The 26,343-nt window shown below is 42.1% G+C and overlaps 1 protein-coding gene across 13 annotated transcripts in view; it reads left to right on the forward strand.

Moving 5' to 3' along the window:
- The window catches only part of NCAM1 (neural cell adhesion molecule 1), a 974,982-nt gene that overhangs the window by 770,499 nt on the left and 178,140 nt on the right, over positions 1-26,343 (forward strand). For 8 of the 13 annotated variants that reach the window (XM_069224356.1, XM_069224354.1, XM_069224358.1 and 5 more), the window contains one exon: positions 10,137-10,268. In XM_069224356.1, the coding sequence (XP_069080457.1) occupies positions 10,137-10,268 (132 nt within the window). Of the gene's footprint in view, positions 1-10,136; positions 10,269-18,269; positions 18,285-26,343 lie in introns of all 13 variants that reach the window. The other 5 variants (XM_069224353.1, XM_069224357.1, XM_069224355.1 and 2 more) reach the window with 1 other exon arrangement.

Here is a 26,343-nt window from a genome sequence, read left to right on the forward strand (position 1 = left end):
GGAAATTGGTGAAATTGGTCACTAGCCTGTTAGTGACAATTTGGAAGCAGAGAGAGCATAACCACTGAGGTTCTGGTTAGCAGAGCCTCAGTGAGACAGTTAGGCATCACACAGGGAACACATACATACTGTATAGGCCACAAACTTATGAGCACTGGGGTCCTGGGTAGCAGGGTCCCAGTGACACATAACAAACATACTGACAACATAGGGTTTTCACTATGAGCACTGAGCTCTGGCTAGCAGGATCCCAGTGAGACAGTGAAAACACCCTGACATATACTCACAAACAGGCCAAAAGTGGGGGTAACAAGGCTAGAAAGAGGCTACTTTCTCACAGTTTTCAAGTGTACTTTTCACTTCTCTGGCATCAACACAACGTTTCACCACATATGATTTGATATTTTTTTCTACCAGTGTCTGATGTAACACAATTTCTTCACATTTCATTTCCTCTCCAACACACCTTTGACAACCATTCCATTGATGACTTTGAACACAGCGCCAACAAACAGTGCCCCTTCGACAGTGACTTCTTTGATGACGGCCATTACTCCCGACATCAATATTCCACCTTTGCTGGAGTTTTTGATTTCTGTCTTCCAGATTCATTTTTCATCACTGAAGGTGTCCACGCAACTATCAGAGAGTATTCTGCATTCTTAACTAGAAACAGACATCAATGGCCAGGAGCAGTCATCAAATACAGCCTACACTCCAAATCAACTTAATGTACAACATATTCTCCAATATTAGATCTTTCATAGAATCACATTCTTCAATCAGTCCGCCAGTCCAGCTGGGAACCCAACAGTAAATTTAGAAAGCAGAACTTTATTAAACATAGCCTGCAAATGCTGCAAAATATACATTACATTGTTTTATTCATATCATTAAAAAGAACACAAACTTCAACCTTTCAGGTTGCAGCAACCTGAATACCACTCTCGTGAGAGACTACCATACCTCAGATTTTATAGAGCACGTCATGTGAGAGGTGCCTTCTTGAGCCCCACTCAGTTCACTTCAGGAAAACATTAAAGTCTTCAACGTTTTTCAATTCCCAACTGTATCTGACTGCTTCAGAGTATTTTCAATCACTATTTTTATTCTGAATTCCAACAGAACAAAATGTCAGATGCATCCAAAAAATGGTTTTTCAGGTTTTGTGGGAAGATGAGACTACATTCTGAGGATCCCCACAAGAACTGTGTTTGCTGCCTACATCCCTCCGAAAGGTAATGGATTGCGAGATGTACTGAACCTTTTCCTCAGAGACTTTGAAAGATGAAAAGGCTAGGTTACTAATCTGTTTTCAGAAGCTCTAGGCCAAAGAAACCCTTGCTTCAAGGTATGAGAGTGAGGGTACCTCAGAGACTAATGTAGAAGGGCTTATAAAAGAAGGGGCCCAGAAAACCACTCATCAAAGCATTGTTCTGAGAGGGAGGCCTTCAAGAGGCCGAAGTCCATCTTTAGAGGCCTCTCATCAGCCAAACAAGAAAGATGATGTACTGTTAGTCCACAGACTAAGATCAGAGCCTCCAACACCATCAAAAAGGGTACCTTTAACACTTACGAAGACGTCTTCAGCATTGCCACCATCTTGACAACAGAGAAACTGATGACTAAGCTTCTATAGACCTGTGAGTGTTGCCTTCTTCGATGACAGTAACAATGACCGCTACCACATCTACTACAACATCATTGCCGGTGACCACTGAGACAGAGACGGCCAGCTCACTGGTGATGATCACTCTGTCATTTATCCCTTCTGTATTCCATCAATGGAGGTAATGCCCACGAAAAGACCAACAATGCTATCAACAACTAAATCCAACAAGATCACATTGATTGCAGTAAAAAAAAAAATCTGTGCCGTTGCTGCCAGATCATATGTCACCAAGCAAGCTGCTGTCTCTGACACCAAGTGTCCTACTGGACATCCGCCTATGAAGGGTCCTTTGAACATGGCTATAGCCCTGCAACCTTTATGTTAAGTATCAAGAGGAGGGCAAGAGGTATATAGAGGGTGAATGTACAGTAACACCTCACACTGACGCACATCTGCCAGGCTGCAAAAGACCTATTCAGCACTTTTAGGGATGTTAACCATATTGCCAAGAGATACAATGCCAAGAAGATATTATACACGGTCTGCAAGCTTTAATTTAAGGTTTACAGTTCCACTTCCTGTAGATATTTCCACTTACTCCTTGGATAACACATGCTTTGCCATTGCTTCCAAGTCTGAGTTCACAACAACAAGCTCATACTCCACCGTCAAGACCTACATCACCTACATTGAATGGTGTCACTTACTTGAAGATGAAATCGGTGAAGTACAGTAGAATCAAGACACGTTTAGAGTGGGATGATTATTTAGCACCTATTTCCCCACCAGCTGCTTCAAACCAGCAGACACACTGCCAGATGACATTGGATATTTTTATGCTGTTTAGAAAGAGCATCTGACATTGGATATTTCTGAAAGATTTGATGAGAACACTACCTTCACTAAATGTCCGCTGGTGCTTCACTTTTTACGTGGACAAAACCAACGTTATAAGAACATCCAACTAACTGTGTCTTTTGGCGGCCTGGGCAGGGTCCACACCCATCTAAGCATGCCTGCCGACTCACCAGCATAATTTTCTGCTATGATAAAGCCAAGCATCCCTTTGGAGGCAGGGTGATGGTGCATTCCACCAGAAGCATGTCTGCAACTGTTGCACTGAGTGTATGAGTGCTTCTTCCAGATATTTGCTTTGGAGCCACATCAAAGAGCACATTTATTCACAAAGCACTAATACTTGGTCCTAAATACAGGCAAGTGACTGGACCTAAATAATATGTTTTATTGAAGGTGAGCGTGTTTCCCACTTATTGGCTATTTGGTATACTTCCTGCTATTCTAATTCAAGCATGTGGATCTATGAAAGTTCCAGTGCAGGAGAAGAAATTAGTAGTTTACTTGTAACTCTAGTTCTCCAGCATTGGTATCGTTCATACATTCACCTGTCTTTGGGAGTTTCACACTTGAGCTATGAAATCTGAATTATGATAGCCTTTAGGGGAAACAGAAAGCCCATCTCATCCACCTCGCTGGCTGAAGTTTGGGATGTTTCACATGAGGTAAATATGACAATATAGAAACACTGTTGTTGGTACTACTGCTATTTAAACACTGTTTATTGTTATTTGAAGAGTGGGGATGCACAGCCTGACGACTGGGTTTGATTCAAGCTTGTGAGTCGATAAAACTTACCAAAGCTAGAGAACTGGAATCACAGAAAAGTAACACAATTCTGGGTAATGATGACAAAGTACAGAAAGCTGAAGTGGGTGAAATAGATGAGGCGTGGGTGTTCTAGGAACTGGGTGTTGAACCATTTTATCCGTGTGGATTTTGCAGAGTTCACTCTGCCGACCTGGAAAAGAAAAAGCTGGATGAATCATTGAGTTCAATGTAAATAATAAGTCTTGATCTGACGTAGGAGTAAAAAACCTCAGAACTCGAATAGGTTAAGGGGCCAGGCCTGGGCCTCTGAAATGCTATGATAGATGTTTTTACAGGTGGAATATCCTTTACAGGGCAACGAGGTCTTTAAATGTGGCAACTAGACAAATGTTATGTTGCCTGTTCGCTTTGAGTAGAAAGTCGGTCAGATACATTTAACCCCCCTTCCCGATTCAAGATTGTGCTCATCTAAATGCTTTTTTAAACAGATGCAGTGCTTAATTTGTGCTTGTTGTTGAAGGTGCTGAGCACCAGCACTTATTTTTGAGGTCCAGGGCTTATTCTTCTGCCTCAAGCATTTGCTGCAAACAAAAGGCACATATGGGACAGACAGAGGAAAGGAAAAACGAAAAAACTTCACAGAGGGAGAAAGTAGAAAGCTGCTAGAGTGAGCTGAAGGGGCAGGGAGTGGCTTTACATGGATTGAAGAGGCCAGAGTTGGCTTCAGGATTAAGCTGCCTCAGTATTCCGTGTTCACACATTTAATTGCAGCAGGTGCGTGTATAAGAGGAGGGCTTTGGGCACAGGCACCTTTTTATTTACAAATTAAGCACTGGACAGATGTATGTGTATATATATGTATATGTTCAATGGCATGTGTAGCTTCAGATACACATGCTGTGCACTGTTCCTGCCATCTAGTGTTGGGCTCGGAGTCTTACAAGTTGTTTTTCTTTGAAGAAGTCTTTTCGAATCCCGGGACCGAGTGACTCTTCCCTTTCGGCTCCATTGCGCATGGGCATCGACTCCATCTTAGATTGTTTTCTTTCCGCCATCGGGTTCGGACGTGTTCCTCTTCGCTCCGTAATTCGAATCAGGAAAGTTTAGAAAATCATCTAAATCCTTCGGTATTGTTGCGTTCGGGCCGGTTTTCTATAGATACATCGGCACCGACAAGACAACCGCTTCGGTGGCCCTTCGGGGCTTCTGCACTCAACCAAGGCCTGGTCGGCCCGACCACACCTGTCGTCGTAGACTCATGGACCGGACCCCCTTCCATTTCTGTCCGACGTGCCACGCCAAGTATCCTTATACAGACCAGCATCGGGTCTGTAATCTGTGTTTGTCGCCTGAGCACAGAGAGGATACCTGTGAGGCCTGCAAGGCTTTTCGGTCGAAGAAGACCTTAAGAGATCGACGAGCAAGGCGTTTGCAGATGGCATTGAAGTCGACACAACACCTCAACGTCGAGGAGAAGAGATGGCTATCTCGATCCAGGGTTCGGAATCGGACGACTCCTACGGAGACCGGCCACCGATGGCAGGACAAAAAGTGAATACACCTGCCCCGACCCAGCCCCAAAGTCAGGTGAAAAAACACAACGCCTCGAGGACGCCACTGCCGGAAGGCCATGGCTCGACCCACAAGAAAAGCGGTGCCCAAATAACATCTTCGCCACTGAAAAAGGCCAAGATCGTGCTGAAGTCTTCCGACTTGGGTCGAGAAACTGACATCGAAAAGAGTCACCATCGATTGGTCAGATCAAATAAGCCTCGAAAGAGCCTATCGGAGCCGAGACCGACCGTATCCATGGGTGTTTCGGTACTGAAAAAAACGGCTTCGGAGCTGAAAAAGACTTCTTATACAGAAGAACATGGGCTCTCCCAACAACTTAAAGAGAGGCACAGGTTTGAGCAGGAGCTGGATTTGGAAGAGCTTGACCAAACTCAACCAAGGTTACAAATCCAAAAGGACACAGGAAAAATTCAAACCATCCCTCTGCTCAAGTTTAAAAGAAAATTGGCTTTTCATGCAGAGACTGAAACTGAGCAGCCAAAAGCAAAGGTTGTTAGAGAAAGGTCACCACTCCCACATTTCTCACCAGAAATGTCGCCACCTCACTTGCCACAACGGGCAAGGTCACCAGTTGGCACACCAGTGGCACAGTCACCCATACTGTGCAGACGCAGAACGATGCAGACCCCTGGGACCTATACGACCCACCAGTTTCAGACAACAGTCCTGAGTGTTATCCTTCAAAACCTTCTCCTCCAGAGGATAGCACATCCTACACACAAGTACTGGCTAGGGCGGCGACATTCCATAATGTCACTATGCACTCAGAACCAGTGGAGGATGACTTTCTTTTTAACACACTGGCATCCACGCATGCTTCATATCAAAGACTGCCAATGTTACCAGGCGTGCTTAAGCATGCACAACAGGTCTTTCAGGAACCGGTCAAGGGAAGGGCCATTACACCGAGGGTAGAGAAAAAATATAAACTTCCCCCGTCAGACCCTGTGTTTATTACACAGCAGCTCCCTCCGGACTCTGTTGTACTGGGAGCCGCAAGAAAGCGGGCAAATTCTCAATCGTCAGGGGATGCGCCACCCCCTGATAAAGAAAGCTGTAAATTCGACGCAGCAGGAAAAAGAGTGGCGTCGCAAGCGGCCAACCAGTGGCGTATTGCCAATTCACAGACCCTCCTCGCCCGTTACGACAGAGCACATTGGGCCGAAATGCAGGATATTATTCAGCATTTACCAAAAGAACTTCAAAAATGGGCTCAACAGGTGGTGTAGGAGGGACACGCCATCACCAACAACCAAATCCATTCTGCACTAGACTCTGCCGATACAGCAGCATGAACTGTCAACACAGCAGTTACCATCAGGAGGCATGCATGGCTATGCAGTTCTGGTTTTAAACCAGAAATACAGCAAGCGGTTTTAAACATGCCGTTCAACCAGCCGCAACTATTTGGGCTGGAGGTGGACACTGCGATAGAAAAAATTAAGAAGGGCATAGACACAGCCAAAGCCATGGGCGCGCTCTACTATTCCCAGTATAGGGGAACATTTAGGAAGCCACAGTTTAGGGGAGGGTTTAGACAGCAACCCTCAGAGCCATCCACCTCCAAACAAAACCCACTTACCAGTCTCAGTACCAGAGAGGGGAGTTTTGTGGTTCATACAGGGGACAATACCCAAGAGCAAGGGGAAAATTACAGCCTGCCAAGCAGACCCCTAGTAACAAGCAGTGACTTCAATGCCACACTTCCCCAACACACATCACCAGTGGGGGGAAGATTAACAAAATACCTCAAACATTGGTCAGACATTACCACGGACACATGGGTTCTATCAATTATCCAACATGGTTACTGCATAGAGTTCACACATTTCCCTCCAGATGTTCCCCCAAGGACGCACAAAATGTCAGCCCAACATCTAGACCTACTACAAATAGAGGTGCAAGCACTATTAACAAAACAAGCCATAGAACTAGTACCACACCATCAAAAAGGAACAGGGGTTTACTCCCTATACTTCCTTATTCCCAAAAAAGACAAAACACTAAGACCAATTCTAGATCTCAGGACGTTAAACCTTCCATCAAATCAGATCATTTCCGCATGGTCACACTACAAGACGTAGTTCCCTTGCTAAAACAGGGAGAATACATGGCAACACTGGATCTAAAGGATGCGTATTTCCACATACCCATTCATCCATTTCACAGGAAATACCTCAGATTTGTCATACAGGGCAACCATTACCAATTCAAAATATTGCCCTTCAGGATAACAACAGCATCCAAAGTATTTACAAAATGCCTAGCTGTAGTAGCAGCTCATATAAGGAGACATCACATGCACGTATTCCCATATCTAGACGATTGGCTAATAAAAGCAAACACTCAACACCGGTGTCAAAGTCACACGCAGTATGTAATAGATACTCTACACAAACTAGGGTTTTCTATAAATTACCAAAAATCTCACTTGCAACCATCCCAAATACAACAGTACTTGGGAGCCACACTCAACACGCAAAAAGCAATTGCCACTCCAAGTCCACAAAGAGTTCAATCGTTTCAAAATATAGTGTCAAGCATACAACCAAACCAACAGTACACAGTCAGATTCGTAATGAAACTACTAGGCATGATGTCCTCATGCATCGCTATTGTCCCAAACGCACGGCTACACATGCGGCCCTTACAACAGTGCCTAGCAGAACAATGGACGCAGGCACAGAATCAACTACAAGATCCAGTGTTGATAAGGCTGCCAAACACACTCTTCGCTTCAATGGTGGCACCCTGAAAATTTAAACAAAAGGCGGCCATTTCAAGACCCAGTGCCTCACGCCATTATTTCAACAGACGCTTCCCTGACTGGGTGCGGAGCACATCTCAACAATCACAATATACAAGGTCAATGGGACAATCAACAAAAACAACTTCACATAAATCTCATAGAACTACTAGCAGTCTCTCTAGCACTAACAGCTTTTCAACCCCTTCTAGCCCACAAACACATTCTTGTCAAAACAGACAATATGACAACAATGTACTATCTAAACAAACAGGGGGGGGACACTTGTCACAACTGTGCCTCCTAGCACAAATAAATTGGCATTGGGCAATTCACAACAACATTCGCCTGATAGCGCAATATATACCAGGCATTCACAATCAGTTACCCAACAATCTCAGTCGAGATCACCAGAAAACTCATGAGTGGGAAATACATCCCCAGATTCTACAAGATTACTTCTATCGCTGGGGGACACCAGACATTGATCTGTTTGCAACAAAACAAAACGCAAAATGCCAAAACTTCGCATCCAGGTACCCACACACTCAGTCCAAGGGCAATGCACTATGGATCAGTTGGTCAGGAATATTTGCTTACGCTTTTCCCCCTCTCCCACTCATTCCTTTCCTAGTCAACAAACTGAGTCAAAACAAACTCAAACTAATACTCATAGCACCAACGTGGGCTCGCCAACCGTGGTACACCACACTGTTGGACTTCTCAGTAGTACCTCATATCAAAAACCCAATCAGACACCCCAATCCAGCATCACTCAACCTAGCAATCTGGCTCCTGAAGTCTTAGAATTTGGCTATCTAAACCTTTCAAATGAGTGTATGGAAGTCATTAAACAGGCAAGAAAACCGACAACAAGGCATTGTTATGCTAATAAATGGAAAAAGTTTGTTTTCTATTGCCAAGCAAACCAAATCACACCGTTAGAGGCCTCCATACAAAACATTGTAAGTTACTTACTACACCTTCAGAAAGCAAATCTCGCTTTTCCTCCATCGAAATTCATCTCACCGCAATCTCTGCTTACCTGCAGATTAAACATACAAAGTCACTTTTTAGAATCCCAGTTATTAAAGCCTTTATGGAAGGACTAAAAAGGATCATACCTCGAAGAACCCCACCAGTACCCTCGTGGAATCTTAATATTATACTTACACGACTCAAGGGCCCACCTTTTGAACCCATGCATTCTTGCCAATTCCAATTCTTAACTTGGAAGGTAGCTTTTCTAATAGCCATCACTTCACTACGAAAAGTTAGCGAAATACAGGTGTTTACTATAGAAGAACCCTTTATACAAATACACAAACATAAGGTGGTTCTCCGTACAATTCCAAATTTTTTACTAAAAGTCATTTCACCGTTTCATCTAAATCAAACAGTAGAGCTCCCAGTCTTCTTCCCACAACCAGACTCGGTAGCAGAAAGAGCACTGCATACATTAGACATCAAAAAAGCACTAATGTATTACATAGACAGAACAAAATCATTTTGTAAAACTAAGCAATTGTTTGTTGCTTTCCAAAACCACAAGCTGGTAACCCTATATCCAAACAGGGCATAGCCAGATGGATAGTCAAATGCATTCAGACCTGTTACCTCAAAGCTAAAAGAGACTTACCCATTACACCAAGGGCACACTCCACTAGAAAGAAAGGAGAAACAATGGCCTTTTTAGGTAATATACCAATGACAGAGATTTGTAAAGCAGCCACTTGGTCTACACCTCATACCTTTACTAAACATTACTGTGTAGATGTGTTAGCAACACAACAAGCCACAGTAGGACAGGCTGTATTAAGTACATTATTTCAAACACCTTCAACTCCTACAGGCTGACCACCACTTTCGGGAGGATTACTGCTTTGTAGTCTATGCACAGCATGTGTATCTGCAGCTACACATGCCATCGAACGGAAAATGTCACTTACCCAGTGTACATCTGTTCGTGGCATGTTGCGCTGCAGATTCACATGCACCCTCCCACCTCCCTGGGAGCCTGTAGCCATTTAAGTTGCATTTAAATTGTATATATATAAATAAATATTCCTTTACCACAAACTATGTACATACTTATCTATTCCATTACATGGACATCTTTAGTATCCTCATTCTACCACTCCTACCTCACCCTATGACGGGAAAACAATCTAAGATGGAGTCGATGCCCATGTGCAATGGAGTCGAAAGGGAGGAGTCACTCGGTCCTGTGACTCTAACAACTTGTAAAACTCCGAGCCCAACACTAAATGGCAGGAACAGTGCACAGCATGTGAATCTGCAGCGTAACATGCCACGAACAGATGTACACTGGGTAAGTGACATTTTCCATATATGTTTTCAGAACATTACACTGCCACAAATTGCAAGTAAATGAATGCGAAATACGTGCCTTTGCTTCAGAGTGCCTTTGATTATATGCTCCCCTTTTCTCTGTCCTGCATCATTGCGACTAGTGGTGCCCTCATATTGGAGCACTTCCCAGTCGTCTTTGTTTTTACATCCAATATTAGATTTCAATTGCATCATTACAAAGTGTGATGTACTCTTTTTCCACAGCGAGCATTGAAAATGCACTCACGATTGTGGGCTTGAAACCAGAGACAGTTTATGCAGTGCGACTGTCCGCCATCAACGGCAAAGGCCTGGGAGAGTACAGCCCGGTGTCAGAGTTCAAAACTGAACCAGTCCGTAAGTAAAGTACAAATGCAGCCCGTTAATCGTTCTGGCGACTTTTGTCGAAGGCACGCCAGGTTTGGTTTACCAATATTAATTCTGGTTTACTGTCTGCAGCTCAGTCAAATATTGTTTTAACAACAATGGTATTGTTTTTACTGCATTTGGAAGGCATTTAACGTTTTTCGTCATAGGAGGAATGATTTACTATCTTATGGGGGCACACATGACCTGACCAAAGAGTATTTGTTAAATATACACATAATCTATTACAAAAAACAGGGAGGGGGTGGAGCTGTGTACAATTTTCTTAAGCACCCTATGTATTCATCATGTATGTTGGCTCATAAATGTGCCAGACCCAGCAGTTCTACCATATTCCATGCTCGCTCCTGATACAAATTCACTATGATTTATAGTGTTAGACATGCATTCACAGTTTATTTCCCCCCTTTGTATGCCCTAGGCATTGCTGCCTTGTCTGCATTGATTATTGCCCTTATGGATATGCATGGCTCCAACCTTCTCTTTGTCTATCTCTTTTTTTCAGAGTTCATATTTTATATGTATTTTTTCCTTTTGGGACATGTTGTTTAAAATAGTCTACCTTTCTGTATCCTGTCCTTGTACTATCTCCAAATGAGTTTTCTTCCGGAGCTATGACCTCGGTAATTGGAAACCATAATACAGCCTCATCACTCTATTGTTCTGCTTGTCAGCATTCTTGTAGCCCCCTGATATAGATATTCAGAGGTTAATTACAATTAATATAGATCCTGTTTTGTGCAAGTTTGATGCTTTGTCTACTTCTCGGGTTGTCTTTGTCTGACAGTGTATGCCTTTGCACGTGGTTACATTTAAAACAGATTCTTGTGTCCTTGACTGGTACAGCATATCATGCACTTCTCGTTACATCTTTCTGCTTTGCTTAGTTTCTTGCCTCTTTCAAAGACGATCAGATGGTCTGCAAAACATACACCTTATCTATCTTCCTTACTGCTATGCTGTGAAAGAATTCACAAGCAATCCCTTTGAAATCCCCACTTCTTCTGTCGCTTCTCTTGCATGAACTAAGTAATCAAGTAGTCTTTGCTGCCTAACACTCATCACAACTCAAACCCAGTTACAGTTTAGGCTTCAGTTTTAAGACATTTGTTGTGGGATCTCGAATTGAAAGAGATTAAATACTATTTCAGTCTCTACGCACGTTGTGTATGGTACCTGATCTATTATCGTGGTCACCAACTTAACTAACACCTTTAGGTTGCAGAATGATGATGTCCCTTGAAAGGGCATGCTTCCGCAAAATCTTTAAGCCAGTTTTTTTCATGGTCATCATTCTCCTGATTTGTGAGCCACTGAGGTCAGGATGGTCCAACTATAGTTGCAACCCCCTTACTTCTCCCACAGTTGTGGAGCAGGATTGCATCTGCCTTTCTCTATTTCACCAGACCCTTTTCTGTGTCTCTGTAAGGACTTCACCTGCTCTTATTGATTGCAATACATCCCTAAATCCCTTCATATTGTTAACAACGTAAACGTTTGTAAACTTGGCCATCTCTCCTTCCTTTACATTCGTATTCATTTCATTTGTCTTTCTGATGTACATCTGTAGCTCTTCACCTAGCTTTTCAAGTTCTTTTTCTTTACCCTTTTTGACATTTCTTACCCCAGACTCCATTCAGCAGCATGCACCTGTCACTGTGTCCAAATTCCACTTGCTTTTTAACTTGGTCAGTTTTCCTCACTGTTTCTGACTTTTCGCCTTGACTGTCTTTCATGCTTCCCAAATGTACATCTATGTCCACTTGTAAAGCGGTTCCCGAACACGTTTTCATAAATATTACCACCACCTTTTTTGTCTGTCTACTTTTATCAGAAGGCTTGATCCGAAAAGGAACGTTTGTCTTACACAGTAGGATTATGATGCATCGTCTGTGATTTCTAAACATTTTTATGTTTGCAAGCATGATCAGCGGTTTAACTTGTATCTGTGGTGTCTACTCATGAGAAATCTTTTATATGTAAATATTTGGTTAAAAGAACACTGTTTGAAAGTCTCAATGTGTTCCTTCTCTTGAAAGATCTTGTTTCGGGGATGCGTGTGTCTTAAGCTCATTTACATTGAAATGTTCTTTTTACTTACACAGTTATTGCTTGCGTAAAATTGTTATGTTAGTTATTATGTTGATTTTAGTAAAATGAAAACATATTAGCATAATTCCAAAAAATGCAAGACTTACTGGTGACACCAGCTGTAATGGAAGCAATGCCAAAATCTGTATTTCTGGGCGGGTTAACATAACGCATGTGGTCAAATGATGAAAATAAATGTATCAGAATTTTTATTACACAGGGAAACTTGGTGATGGGAAATTTAGCCTGGAAGCACGAGTTGTATGCCACATATTAGAATACAGTCAAAAATAAAGACACTCCTCCTAGTATTCATTTTGCATTGCTTATTTATTTTTACATTTGAGTGACTATTCTTTCTCAGTATCACAGTGTTGATAAGCTTTGCAAAAAATTACGTCTCTTCAGCTTTGCACAGCTGCTTTCGAGGCATTTGGAACAAGACTAGTTGCTGGGGAGCCCAAAACTCAGCCCTGGATCTCTGTACCTTAACCCCTACTCATCCCAACTTCGCTGCAAGACACTATATAGCATGTTACAAAAACCATAAATATGGCAAAGGAGATCAAATTGGTATTGCCCAACAGCTCTGCAATCTAGGGTCAAAACACTTCATTAAAATTACTGGAATATATTTGTTTATGAGCTCTTTGATAAGTGCATGATCTATATTCTTTGTCTAACCTTACAATCAGTTTTAGGTAATATATCTCACTATATGCTGTCCGGCTAAACTATCACTCATTTCATGTCTTTTCACTATTTTCAGCTCTCTAAATTAACCCTTGTTGTTTTCTATGCAAAAGAACGCTTACCTCTTTACATGTACAATAACAACACCTATTATTACTATAAATATCTGAAACAACCTCTTTTAGAAAATTGACCTCAGTGGAAACACCTGTCTGATAGAGTCAACTAGCCGTAGATTCCTTATCTTAGAATTCTCCCCAAGCATCAGACTGGATCCGGAAGTTTTTCCTCAGCAGTACCTCTGCAGGTCGGTAGAGGGAGTCAAGCAACTCCGCAGCAAAGTCGTCCCTGGACATGACTTCCGCAGAGTCTATATATTCCCTACTCTGATGCCTTGACGTCTGTCTCTTCTTTTCCACGCAGCAACGCGGATCCGGTGTATCAAGTACCTTTGGCCCTTTTGGCCTTTTCTACCCGATGTCGGGTATTTTGTATTACTTTCTATGTAATAGTGTATATGCCTTCTGGGGTTATGCCCTGTGGATCCTGTTCCCCGCAGATGTCGGCAACGGATCCTCATTCCGTCTGTTTGTGGTTTATGGGGTCTCATCCTGCCGCCGCCGACTGTGACGCCTGCCATCGTTTGAAGCCAAAGTGTTTGAGGGGGCGTCGCATAAAGCATCTTGCCGCGCTAGCGGACAAATCCTCTTCGCACTGGCATCGCAGTCCGTCTTTGTCTTCACGGTCCCAGGAGCGGTCCACGAGTCGTTCCCGGATGATTCCATCGACCTCGGTTGAACCCTCGGTGTCTCCATGTAAGTCTTCCAAGGCACCTGCACGCTCCTCGGCGTCTCCGCCTTCACATTTTCCTCCACTGAAGTCCATGCCCATCCATCCTTTCCGCCGTATCCCGGCACCAGGCGACTATGGACCAAATGCAACGCTATTATACGTCCCTCCATTCTATCTTTGGTCCTTTCCCTCCCTGTGGAGCACCTTCAGGCCCTATGGGGGTGGTGAGTGTTTTGGCTGGCTCTCTGCCGGAGCAGTGGTTCCAAAGCATATCTTTTGGCTCGGCTGGAGCAGTCTCCTCTGTCCAGGGGGTTGATTCCACAGCTTTCACAGTACGGTTCCACCATATTTATCACTATGTTTTCTTTGAGAGTTTCAACTCTCCCTTTTGCTTACATTTGGCAGGACCTTTCTGTACTTGGTAGTGTCTCTTTTGAGATGGACAGTGTGCCCTCTTCTCATTTGGCCGACTTCCGCCTCTGATTGGTCTTTTCATACCACGGTTTGTGGTTTTCTTTCTGTCAGACAGCCAGCATTGCCTCTCCTTTGATTTACCCTGGGAATTTTGCCTTTCATTTCTGTTGCTAAGAGATTGGGTTGGACATTCGCTCTTTAAACGTTTGGTAGTAGATGCTATTTTACGAATTTCTCTTGTTTTATTCACCATGTGGACATATATTGTTGTTCTCCTCTGGGAGCCCATCCTTGCCTACTTTTGTTAGGGTCTTTCACCTCTGGTGTCCCTTCCTGTTCTTCTATCTTCTAGGAAGGTTTTGTTTCCCATCTTTCCAATGGGTTCTCCCCTTACTGCTTTTCCTCTGCTATGGGCTCATATTTGTGCTTGTGCAGGTTCCACTCCCTTTAGTTTAGGGTGTTCTTGATTCTCTACGTCCCACTGTTGATCACATTTCTTCCAGGGCCATTTTGCCCTAGCTCAGTGATTGTGCCTTTTACCTTTCGTGGCACTGGCTTCCCCATCCCTGGGATTCCCTGCTTACCTTAACTTTCCCCAAAACAAATAAAAACAATAAACATTATTATACTGTAGTACTGTACTGATACTGTACACTTCACTAGGTTCCTTTCCACTATTTCAGATTGTTTTCTTCCTTTCTGCTCATTCCTTAGCTGGATCCTCTCTGTGCTGTTGTGCCCGGGTTCTTGCTTTCTTTTCCACAGGATGTTGTGGGTTATTTTTTCATACCCCCTCTTCTTGAGTCAGTGCAGTTCCTCTTTTTGGCCTTTACAGAGGTATCCTTTGTTCTTGGATTTCATTCCTGGTGCCATTTTGTACCTTCTGCCTCCAGGATGGTTCTGTGTATTTTCTTACAGCTGGTGTTGTTGACACCTTGCATGCTTCCTATCTTTCTTCCTTGGCATGAGCCATAGTTGTCTTTCAACATCATTTTACGTCCTTCGGGACCTGGTTACAGACCCTCACTCTTTTCAGCCTTTTCCACTTCACGAGTCTCCGACCCCATGTTCTTCCTACCCTTATTTTCCTTGCGGGGTGCCATGATTACCGTTACTTTGACGATTTCAAGGAGCTCCAGCGTGGTGGCTAGGTCCGCTGTCTTGGTGCAGCAGCCTACCACTCTACAGGGGTTTGAATTTTGCCAACGCTCTTAAATATGAGCAGACTCCTTCCCTTATAGTCTGTGCTTTCTGTTTCACAGTTCTTTGGCTGTCATGGTCTGCAATTGATAATTCTGCCTCCAGTTCCCCTGTCAGTTTGTTTTCTGACATTCATTTTTTGTTCTGAGTTCACACGTCTACTCCTTTTACCTTGTTGTTCCGGTTCTACTTCAGTGCTGTCTCTCTCTTTCCCCTTCTATCATACCCTGCCTGGTGTTGGGCAAGGCCTTTCTGGTCTTTCCCATTTTGTTGTCCCATTTCGCCAGGAACTGTTTATCCACTCCTTCTGAGTGTACCATCAAGTCTATCTGTACTCTCAGTTTTTTCATGCGCTACTCTGACTGGACTGCTCTCTCATTACTGACTGTGAGATTGTTGTATGTCACGGTTATGCTAGTATTTCACCTTTGACTCTTATGCGTTTTATGTCACCGGTGTGTGTCTTTTCTGGTGCCCCTTACCATGGTTCCATTTCTTCCTCCTGCAGTTTTCACTCCCGTATGGTGATGGTTGCTGCCTAGTCTCCGGTGGAGACTTTTCCTTACCAGCCATGACTTAGCCTTTCCCTGGTGGATTTGCAGTTTATTTTCTCGTATGAGTCGCTTAAGTTTTTCTCTCGCCCACTCTGTCTCAAGCCTGGTTATTCCTCTGTGTTGACAAGTTGTGTGTTTTTTTTTTTTTTTTTTTTTTGCAAGACTAGTGTGGTCCATTTGCGACCCTCCGCCAGGATTTGGAATTGCTTGAGTAGCTACTTCTGAGATAAGGAATCTGCGGCTAGTTGTCTCTATCAAATGGACAAGTTACTTACCTTTGGTAGTCTGTGTCTCTACCACATAATGCGTTACTGAAGGTAAGTAACTTGTCCTTATTGAAATTTGCAATTGCTCTGAAGCAGAAGCCACCTCCAAAGTCCTCAAAATTGTAGTGACATATAGAGCATCGCCAAAACATTTGTATATATTTTCCCTTTTTAATATCAGTTGAAATGCTTTATTATAAACATTTAAAAACTGTGAACTATAGTCCTCCAGGTCTAGATCTTCCACAGATAAAATGTATGTGTGGGTTGAGAATGATATGTAGTTAACACTCATTGGGATTCAAAGTGTCAAGCTGCCTGTCTCTAGTGAGTCCGGGAGTTAACTTGACAACCTGGTTTTTCAAAGGCATTATGAATTTTAGGTGAGGGTAGCAGAATAGTCCAGGCTAATCGCCATTTTGAAAAAATACTGACCTTGTATCAAAGGGTGTAAAAACCTAGATTCTGTCAGTAGGACATAAGAGGCACACATTAAAGCTTTAATGGGTGATATTTAGTAATCTTCACTGCAGAGTTTTGGCTTAGTCGGAGACCATTTAAAACATCACACTACTTTGAAGCTTAATTTGTGACTGGACCATCATCCAGTGGTAACCATGGAGGATTGTTCAGACAGTGTCGCTTTCAGTTCAAGGGTTAGGCAAAAGCCAGTGTTTGGGCCTGCTGCAGATCACCCAACAAACTCATGCTTACCCCAGCTGGATAAAATATGATGTTTTATCCTATAAATCTGTATCTGTAACAGGACTTCTACGAATGGGCGTAGATGTATTACCTTTTGAAACTCATGAACAGTCCCAATTAGCATTCCAGGAGAGCTGTGCCAGGAGTGGGTTTCTAGGCATACTCCTGGAAATGTAGTGTGATGCTTTTCTTGGGTTTCTATTTTCCAAGTGCACAATCTACTTAGACTTGACCTAGGAACCGAGAAAATAGTGCCCAGTGGGCAAATGCAATTTTTTTTATTTTACTGCACATGGAAATATTTTTTCTTGTGGAAACATCCCTTCTTCTACGTCTCCTCCTAGGATTAAATGTGTTCCGTTTCTCTTCCCATCTCGGAAGAACAATTACGCAAGCCCTTTGCTGCAGTAAATCTCAGACCATTTTCAGAGTGGAAAAGGGTCAGACTTCAGCTAGTAAAGGCCCTGAATTATCAAGTTTGTGGGCTTTCATAGACTTAAAAGGCTGTCCACAACTTCTGATGAAGAACTGTGCAGTAGCGAACCCATTTATGCATATCAGGAGTTCTTTTGTGAATTTCTGGCAGGCTTAAGTGCCGGTGTTTTCAGCCATAAGCATATGCCTTTTTTACCTGTTCCCTAGTGTATACTGCCTCAGTGACTATAGACATAAACAGCAAGTCACTGTATAGTCTTCAAGAGCGCCCTCTGAATTTGAAATAAGGGAAAACAGAAGTGGTACCTCTTTAATGCTACATAGAATTGAAGGGTTAGGATAAAAGGGATGTTTAAATTGATGGACGATATACGCAGACTTTTGCGTTTTGCGAAGGTTCGTGATACAGTAACTAGGAAATGTTTTCAGCTAGAGTCTCAGATACAAAATCCAACATCTGAGTGTGTGCTAAAGCTTCATGACATACCTTTTTGTTTTTGTTTCCCAAAAAAGCTTTCCTTTGTCTCTTGCATTTTGATGTCATTGCTTAAAGTATAGATTTTAAATAAATAATTTGAGAAGTTTGTGTGCAAAGTATGACATCATAAACTCTACTGTAGTTAATGAAAGAGGGGGCACAAGCAGAAACGCGTATCAGCCGAATGTGATGAAGAAAACTAGTCCAGAAATTAAGTGGTAGTTCAGCCTTTGTTTCCAACCTGACTTTCTCTGTCATTTATCTTCATCTCACATACATTTCTTTATTTTGGTATGTCTCTGTCTTTTCTTTTCATCTGTGTTCCGTCCATGGGGATACGCAGACTCATCTTCATCACGTAAGTGCCTTCATATCTTTTATTTGTTTCCTTTCTCCTGTCTCTGTGTTCTTTGATTTAACTTGTTGTCATATTCACTGGCTCTGCCAAAGTATTACATCTGGGAATGTGTTGCCTTGCTTGGAGACACCTCGCAATCATCGTCCTAAGATCAAGCATAATATTAAGTAACAAAGTGGTTTACGGATGACTTTGAGTTAAAACATATTGTGACTTGTGGACTAAACGGCATATAGAGTAGACATTTTGCCCCTGGTACAAGGGTGCCTGTGTTGTCAGGAGGATTGTTTTGTGCAGGAAGGGGCACCTTCCTACACAAAAACAATCATTAGAGGCGTTTTCCTCTTTCTATGAGTGCAGCAGATTGGAAAGTGGAAAAAAAGAGGAGAAATAAAGTTATTTCTCCTCATGACGTCTCACCTCGGGAGGCTAAAAGTTTTGGCGCATCCCCAGGTTTACATGGGTTTGTGAATCTGGGGGAGCTTCAAAATCCATGAGTGATGCAAGGGAACACCCACCGCAACACCCATGCAACGCCTCCAGAGCGCAGAGTAAGGCAGCACAGCGATTTGCACTGCCTTGCTTACTCTATTTATATGAGGCCATTCAAAACCATGCAAAGTGGCTTTGCGCAGTTTCATAGATATGATTTTGTAGTATGTGTGGCCAGAGCATTACAAAAAGTGACGCTCTGGAGGCACAAGAGGCTAATAAATATGCCCCATTGTGTTTTTCCAGACTTTGAGTATAAAATAAATACTGAAGGTTCTGATAATCCTAGACAATGAGTCTGGATTAGATAGCAGGATGTTAAAATAGAGCTGACTGCTAGTCTAGCTCAGGCACTTCCCTTCTGTATCTGGGCCGTGTTGGGACGAGATCCTTGACTGCAGAGCATTTTGTTTGTACCCATTTAATTTTAATTTCTTTTAATAAAGAACACAGCAAAACAAATTTGAGCAATAAAAATAAAACTGACTTTGGTGCTTCCTTTTTGCTTGTAATTTGCTGTTTTAACAGATCTGAAAGTTATGGTTATTTGATGTACACATAAACCTGTGGAGGATCCTTAGCCATTGAGATATCTGTAAGGGAAAGGGCCCTGTAGGATTACCATTTTTGACCTTGCAATACATTCACAAGAAGTGTTAAGATAGGGCCTGAAACCTAATGGCCAACTGACCCTCTTTTTCAAACTGTTGTCCACTTTGCCTGGATATGTTCTGGAAGAGTTTTTCCATCCCCACAATCAAATAGTTTCATTAGAACTGTAACTGAGTTTCTGGGCCACATGGCAATGGACTTGAAATTATCAAAATTAATGCCACAATCTAAAACAGGAGCTTTTCACTTTGGAGGTTTACAATATGACACTATTTTGCTCATCTCGTTTTACTGAATATAAAAGCTGTTTTTAATTGAAGAGGCTGTGGGCAAATGTCGTTTGGGAGGGGAATAGTGACTGACAGTGCGTAATGGCTCTTGAAATAAATATCAGATTTAAGGAATAATTCCATTAATGTGTTTCATAATCCAAGATTCCCCTCTCTATAAATTCTTTAAAAGGTTTGTTCGAGCGAGAATGAGCTTCAGCTATGCAATTCAATTACAACCTTGTTGCATTTCAGTAAAATAAGTTAATGACAGGGACATTTTGTCATTTAAACTGTTAAAGTTTAGAACTCCAATGTAAATTTTGATACACATATTTTTAAATTACCACTGGCTTTAAAAGATCAAACAATTTCCTCACAAAAAACACTTCTGCTCTCTTTAAGTAGTTAGCATCACTACCAACAGAAGGGGAGCTTCTGGTTTGCAAGTCAATACGCCTGTATTGGCTCTAAAGCCGAACGTGTATACTGTATGGATAGAATGACAACATTTAATGGTCACTAGAATCTCCTCTAGACGTTGTCCCTGAGGAGGATATCAAAGCTGCCATCACACAACTGTGCTTCAAGAGTACATATACATCATGAAATAGGAGGCTATGAAGTGCCCACTTAATCATTAATTTCTGACTTTGTTGTTATGATATTCCATGACTCATATAAGGCCATGTTGCTTGACTCCCAAATCAGTATTCATGCAATCCCTGTCATATTTCGGTAACAGTGCAATTATAGCTTCCTGCGTACACGTATCATATCCTTTGACTATGGGGCCAGGCTAATTTGTTTACACAAACTAAGTATTCTCAGAACTACTTTGGCTGACAAACATCTGAACCAAGGAACCATGTGATTTTATGCAATCCACTGTGGGTGCAAAACATCCCTTTGCCTCGCCATCATCAGCAGCATGTCTCTGTTTATCATGTTTAGTATTAAATAGATCACATTACACTCAGTGCAATATATAAACGCAGGCTCGGCCTTAAGTTAAATTAAAATGGAATGGAGAGCATTTCTAAGGGAATGTCTATATAGAAAAAGCAGGCCTCGAAAAATTATAGAATGTTACCAGACCTCCAGGTCTAGTGGCTTAAATAATCTACATGACCTAACTGTAATGTACTTGACCCAGGAACTAGTTTTAAATTATGGGATCCTGGGCAAATATTTTAATTAACTCAGCCGCCATTTTCTTCTTTATCACAAATGAGAGCACCTTCATATATGTGAGTTGAGGATGCCTGCTGTACAAAACACACTTTTGTTTGATTTAATAGACTAAACTTTTGTTCCCTATATAATACAAATCTAGCCACACATAGGATACACATGACCGCTGACCTGTCTCTTAGTTCATTAACCACATTGTCATCAGGGCGGGGGCAGGAATGTTTCTCAAATAATGTTAAAAAACTATCACTTTTAATAAATATGCACCTGAAGCATGAAGTGGTAGCACACTTTTTTGCAATCAGCAGATTTTCCATTGAAATGGCCACAACATTTCCCACGGACATGTGGTTTTACTGATAAAACTATATAGTGCATAATGTTTAGAAATCTTGATTTTGCAAATATTTGTCATTTGCACATCACCAAGTAAAGTGTTCGGATTTGTTTTGCTCCTATTTAATTCTTTGTTTGCATCACACTTCTGAATTACATACTTGTACTGTTCATTTACAAGCTGTTTACATGTTGTGTGTTAGAAAAAAAACGGACATCTTACAGCCTTTTGTTTCACAATGATTGTCAGACATCTCACTTAGCAAAACCCTCTAACTGTAATAAGAGAACGAAAAGTAAATACCATTTCCCAGGATAGATAAGAAACAATTAGTAAAAAAGACAAACTGATATTTGACCACCGTCCTTGAACAGAGAGCAAATGTGTCAAGATAAAAACAAGATTTAAAGTTTTTCATTGACTTACTGAATAAACAGAATACCTGTTCCAGCTTAAATTCACTCGCGGGAGCTGACGCTTAGGTGCTAAAAATTGCTCGCCCTGATAAAATCTGACTCGCCATAGCGCGTGGGGAAGTAGATTTTTTTAGGCCTGTTCTTAAAAGCCTCTCAGAAAAGTGGGATCAATGTGCATTCTAGGTCACATGGAAAAGCATTCCTCAACTCGGTTCTAAAGGTCATGCTTTATAACCATTGGGTATATTACTATGAGTCTGATAATATGCTTACTGTCTAAAATCCTAGCCCGTAGCTAAGCCCGCCCTCTCTGATGCATAATTCAAGACTTCTAAGCTTTAAGCCCAACACAATGCAAAGTTTTATTCCAGTGGACGATCACAGGTAGCAAAGGCAATTAGCCGTGTACTTAAAGCAGAAACCCAATACTGCAGTTGAGCTGTCATGTTCTGCATCATTTTAGAGCTCTGCATAAAAGATAGGTCATGAATTCACAATTACAAGTATTAAGCTAATGGTCCTTGTTCCCTCACTTTATATTTAGACTATGGACACAGCTAAACTGGGCTGCCTGTGGTTATCTCGTGATGCACCTCACGTTCTTCTATTCCAGATTACGATCACATTCCAGAAATACTTTGGGTATTGACTGCCCTCTATACACTAAAAATATCCTTTTGTTTAAAGCATGGGTTATTCTTCTACCTTTTTGAGATGTTTACCATACTATGTTGTGTGGTGAGTACAATCCAAGCTCAGATACGTTGTCTTTGCTGATGGTGCTGCAAAGCTGACTGCCCCATGTCAGGATCACTTAGCATTCATTTGAGGGATATTGTTGATCCTTAGTTCAGTTTGCTGTTCAAAGAGTACAACGCGTTTATTATTCAGACACTGCCATTGTGTGAAGTATTAACATTTCTAAAACCAAAAGGCAAGTAAAGGCTGATTGTATAGTCCAGTAGGGGTGCTTTGCACTGACATGCAGGGAGTATTAGTCGAAGTGCCTAGTGTAAGAAAACTTTAAAACTGCAGGTGTATGTCGCTGCTGGAGATTGAATACCCACAACTTTACTGAAGAAGTGAGACATCAATGTACTTACCTTACCTACATTGAAGGATTTTCCTTGTTGACACAGACAATTCACCACCTACAAAACATTCATGACTTTGCATTTGTCAGAGCACCACAGGAAACAAGATTCTTAGTTAGTGGAGGAATATCCCCCTACCTATCCCCCTACCATGATATGCGTCATAGGTATCAAGCCCCATACTGTCCCAAGGGCTGCTTCTAGTTTTTGGGCATGTTGGCATTTTGTGCAGTGTTTTGCAAGCTTCTTCATGGATATCATAACATCAGAAATAAAAAATAACTTCAGCTATCCAGAGGACAATGTAATGAGCATAACTTAGCCACCAATCTGTTTCCATTTACAGTTTGTAATATATTACTTGTTGCTTGAAGCTCAGAGATGGAATTTGAACCCTGTATTGTACAGTGTGGTAACTCTTTGAATGCAAACCTTGCACTCCCCTTACTACTATCTCTGTGACTTTAGACATTCTTTGCAATTTTGGGTATTTCCTGGAGGGATTTGTCCCCAGTATGGCTCAAACATATTTATTCTCTGTGGCACATTGGCTAGTGCATTGTGTACCTATTTGATTTAATTTTAGTTCCTTGAAGACATCAATATTCCAGTTCAGTCCTATTCTCCTTAAGGGGATTTCCATTGATAGACATACGCACTGATTTCAGTGCTTAAGATTTTAATAGAGATTCCCCTTAAGGAGGACTAAGATTACAGGTAAGAACATTTCCTTCATTGTCATCATTTGTACTCTCTTAGGGGATCTCCATTGATAGTCATAAGCACTGAATAGTCTCACCCATGTACAGGGATCCAGGAGCACTTTTTCACAATATAGATTCTTAAATACAGATGTTCGCCTTTCTTTGGGAAGGCCTACGGAGTCACCTAAGAGAGAAAAACATTATACAGCCTATAGAAAGAGGCTGCAATTGACCAATTCTTCATCTTGTACTTAAAAATGACCCAGGAGAATCATATATGTGTGTAGTTTAATCATGATCTTTTTGTAAAACAGCATAAATCGCTTTCGCAAATCCCTTTTTGTTAGAGTATAGAGATGAATGAGAGCAGGACAGTGTAGCCCTGTAGACTGTCATTATGAGTTAAAAATAGAGACTTGTGCCTTTAAGAACCTAGGGACCTCCAGTATCCCATCATGCTCAGCAGGTGACAGTTGCTTCAGTTCTTTTTGAGGCGATGCATGATTGATATTTCGGTTCCATGGTTACCTCTGTCCACTCCACCAGGGAGGAGGGAGGGTTGCTTATGATTTCAGTGAAGATTCCCCTAAGAGAGACCTAGGGTTACAGGAAAGAAACAATTTATTTTCTCTTAGGGAATCTCCACCGATAGTCTTATGCACTGAATAGAGTAGCAAGCCGTTGCCCACTTAGGGTGGTGGAGAAGAGTGAGGAATGACTAAGGTAGCCATTTAAGCAAATAGATTTCTGATGGAATCCTATCCTACTTGAGCATCTGTTCTAGCATCTTAATCCAAGCAGCAGTGATCAGTGAATGTGTGAACAGATCTCTACATTATTGCTTTAGAAATTTCAGCTGAAGGGACATTTCTCGTTAAAGCGGCAGTGGCCGCTTTACCCTTATCAGAGTATGTTTTCAGTCTAGCCGATAGGGTCTTGTTAGCTTTTTTATAGCACAACAGGATACAGGAAACTGTCCATCGGAAAATGGATTGCTCGGAAGTGCATAACCCTGTCTGGACCAGACCATAGTTGCTAAACAATTGGCCCGATCTGCAGTTGTCACATGTTTTATCAAGGTAAAACATCAGTACTCTCCTCACATCTAGAGAATGAAGAGTTGCGGGATGCTGAAACAATGTTGGTAATGTGATAGTCTGATGGACATGGAAATCCAAAATAACTTTAGGGAAGAATTTCAGGTGAGCCCTCATGACTACTTTGTTAGAGTGGAAGACTGTATGGTTATTGAGAGCATAATGCTTCTGCGCTGATGTTATTGCTAAAAGTAAATTGGTTTTTCATGAAAGATTGTGTAGGGGATGTGTGTGAATGGACTAGAAAGGGTCCTGCATAAGTCGTGAAAGGACTATGTTGATCTTCCAGGGAGGTGATGGACGCTTAATAGGAGGAGAAATCTTCTTCAAACATTCTAGAAAATCCTTGATCATGGGGATTTTGAAAAAAAGAGGTTTGTGAAGGACATTTTCTATAGGCAGTAAGGACTGCTAAGTGAACTTTTATTGAACAAAATTGCACGCCAGATTTTGCCAAATGTAGTAAGTATGTAGAATAACACCTTCCTGGCAAATTGTAGTGTCTACATTCTTGGAAGAACACTAATTGCAAAATCTCTTTCACTTGAAGGCATATGTGGAATGGGATGAAGGCCGCTTAGCCTCCTTGAGGACGTCCATGCAGTCTTGTGGCAGTTCAAGAGTCTGTACTACACTAGCTCAGGTGCCATGCAGCCAAATTCAAGGAAGAGAGATTGGGGTGTACCATCTGTCCTTCAAATTTCGTTAGTAGATCTGGTCGGCATGGGAGCTTGAGATGTGGACGCTTGGACCGGTGAAAGAGTTCTGTGAACCACCACTGACGTGGCTACTCCGGGGCTATAAGGAACCATCTTGGCTCTCAAATGGAATTGCTTGATGAGGGCTGCGGGATCAGGAGATTGATGGACAGGCATAAATAAATTTGCCAGACCAGTCGATCCATTGGGCTTTCCCTACCGTCCCTGGCTGGAAGTAACTTGAGGCAAAGCTTTGGCATTTATGTTTTTCTGGCGTGACGAATACGTTGATGGTTGGAATGCCCCACAGTTTGAAGATGTTTCCTACGGCATTGTCGGGTAAGACCCATTCGTGGTTTTCTTGCAGAACTATGCTTAGAGCGTCTGCTTGAGCATTTTGTACACCTAGAAGGTGAGTCACTGTAATCGTCAGGTTTCTAGCTGTGAGCCATTTTGAAATTGCCTGGGCCTTGTGAGACAAGGGTCTGGACCTCGTTCCCCTCTGCTTGTCGAGGTACTACAGGGCGGTTCTATTGTATGTCTGCACAAGCTGGGGCTGGATCTTGAATGATGAATGAAAAGCTTTCAGCGCCAGATGAACTGCCTGGAGTTTGAGGTGATTGATGTGATAAGTCATCTTTCACTGAAACCATCTGCCCTGAATTTGGAGATGATCCATGTGGGCTCCCCATCCTAGCAGTTATGCATCCGTCACTATGGTTTGAGGAGGAGCCTGTTGCTGAAATAGCATTCCTCAAAGGAGGTTGATTGGAGAGCACCACCATTTCAGGGACTGTTTTACATGAAAGGATAATTTGATCCTGTTCTTCCAGTTGCCTGTATGTTAGTCCCACTGGTCCTTGAGACATTCTTGGAGAGGCCACATCTGGAGACAGTCATTTGAAGTGAGGAAGATACAGGAGGTCATGGACCCGAGAAGAAATGGCACTGCCATCACCGTTGTATGAGAGACTTTCATGAGAAAGTGACAATCCTAAAGGATTGATAAGCATCTCTTGTCCAAAGGACATACTCTTGCCTGAATTATGCCAATGGGGGCTCCCAAATAATACAAGGTTTGAACCGGAGTAGGTGCTGATTTGCTGAGGTTGACATGAAGTCCCAACCATTGAAGGAGATCCCAAG

The sequence above is a fragment of the Pleurodeles waltl genome, chromosome 3_1 (assembly GCF_031143425.1).
Source record: "Pleurodeles waltl isolate 20211129_DDA chromosome 3_1, aPleWal1.hap1.20221129, whole genome shotgun sequence".
In the NCBI taxonomy this organism is placed as follows: domain Eukaryota; kingdom Metazoa; phylum Chordata; class Amphibia; order Caudata; family Salamandridae; genus Pleurodeles; species Pleurodeles waltl.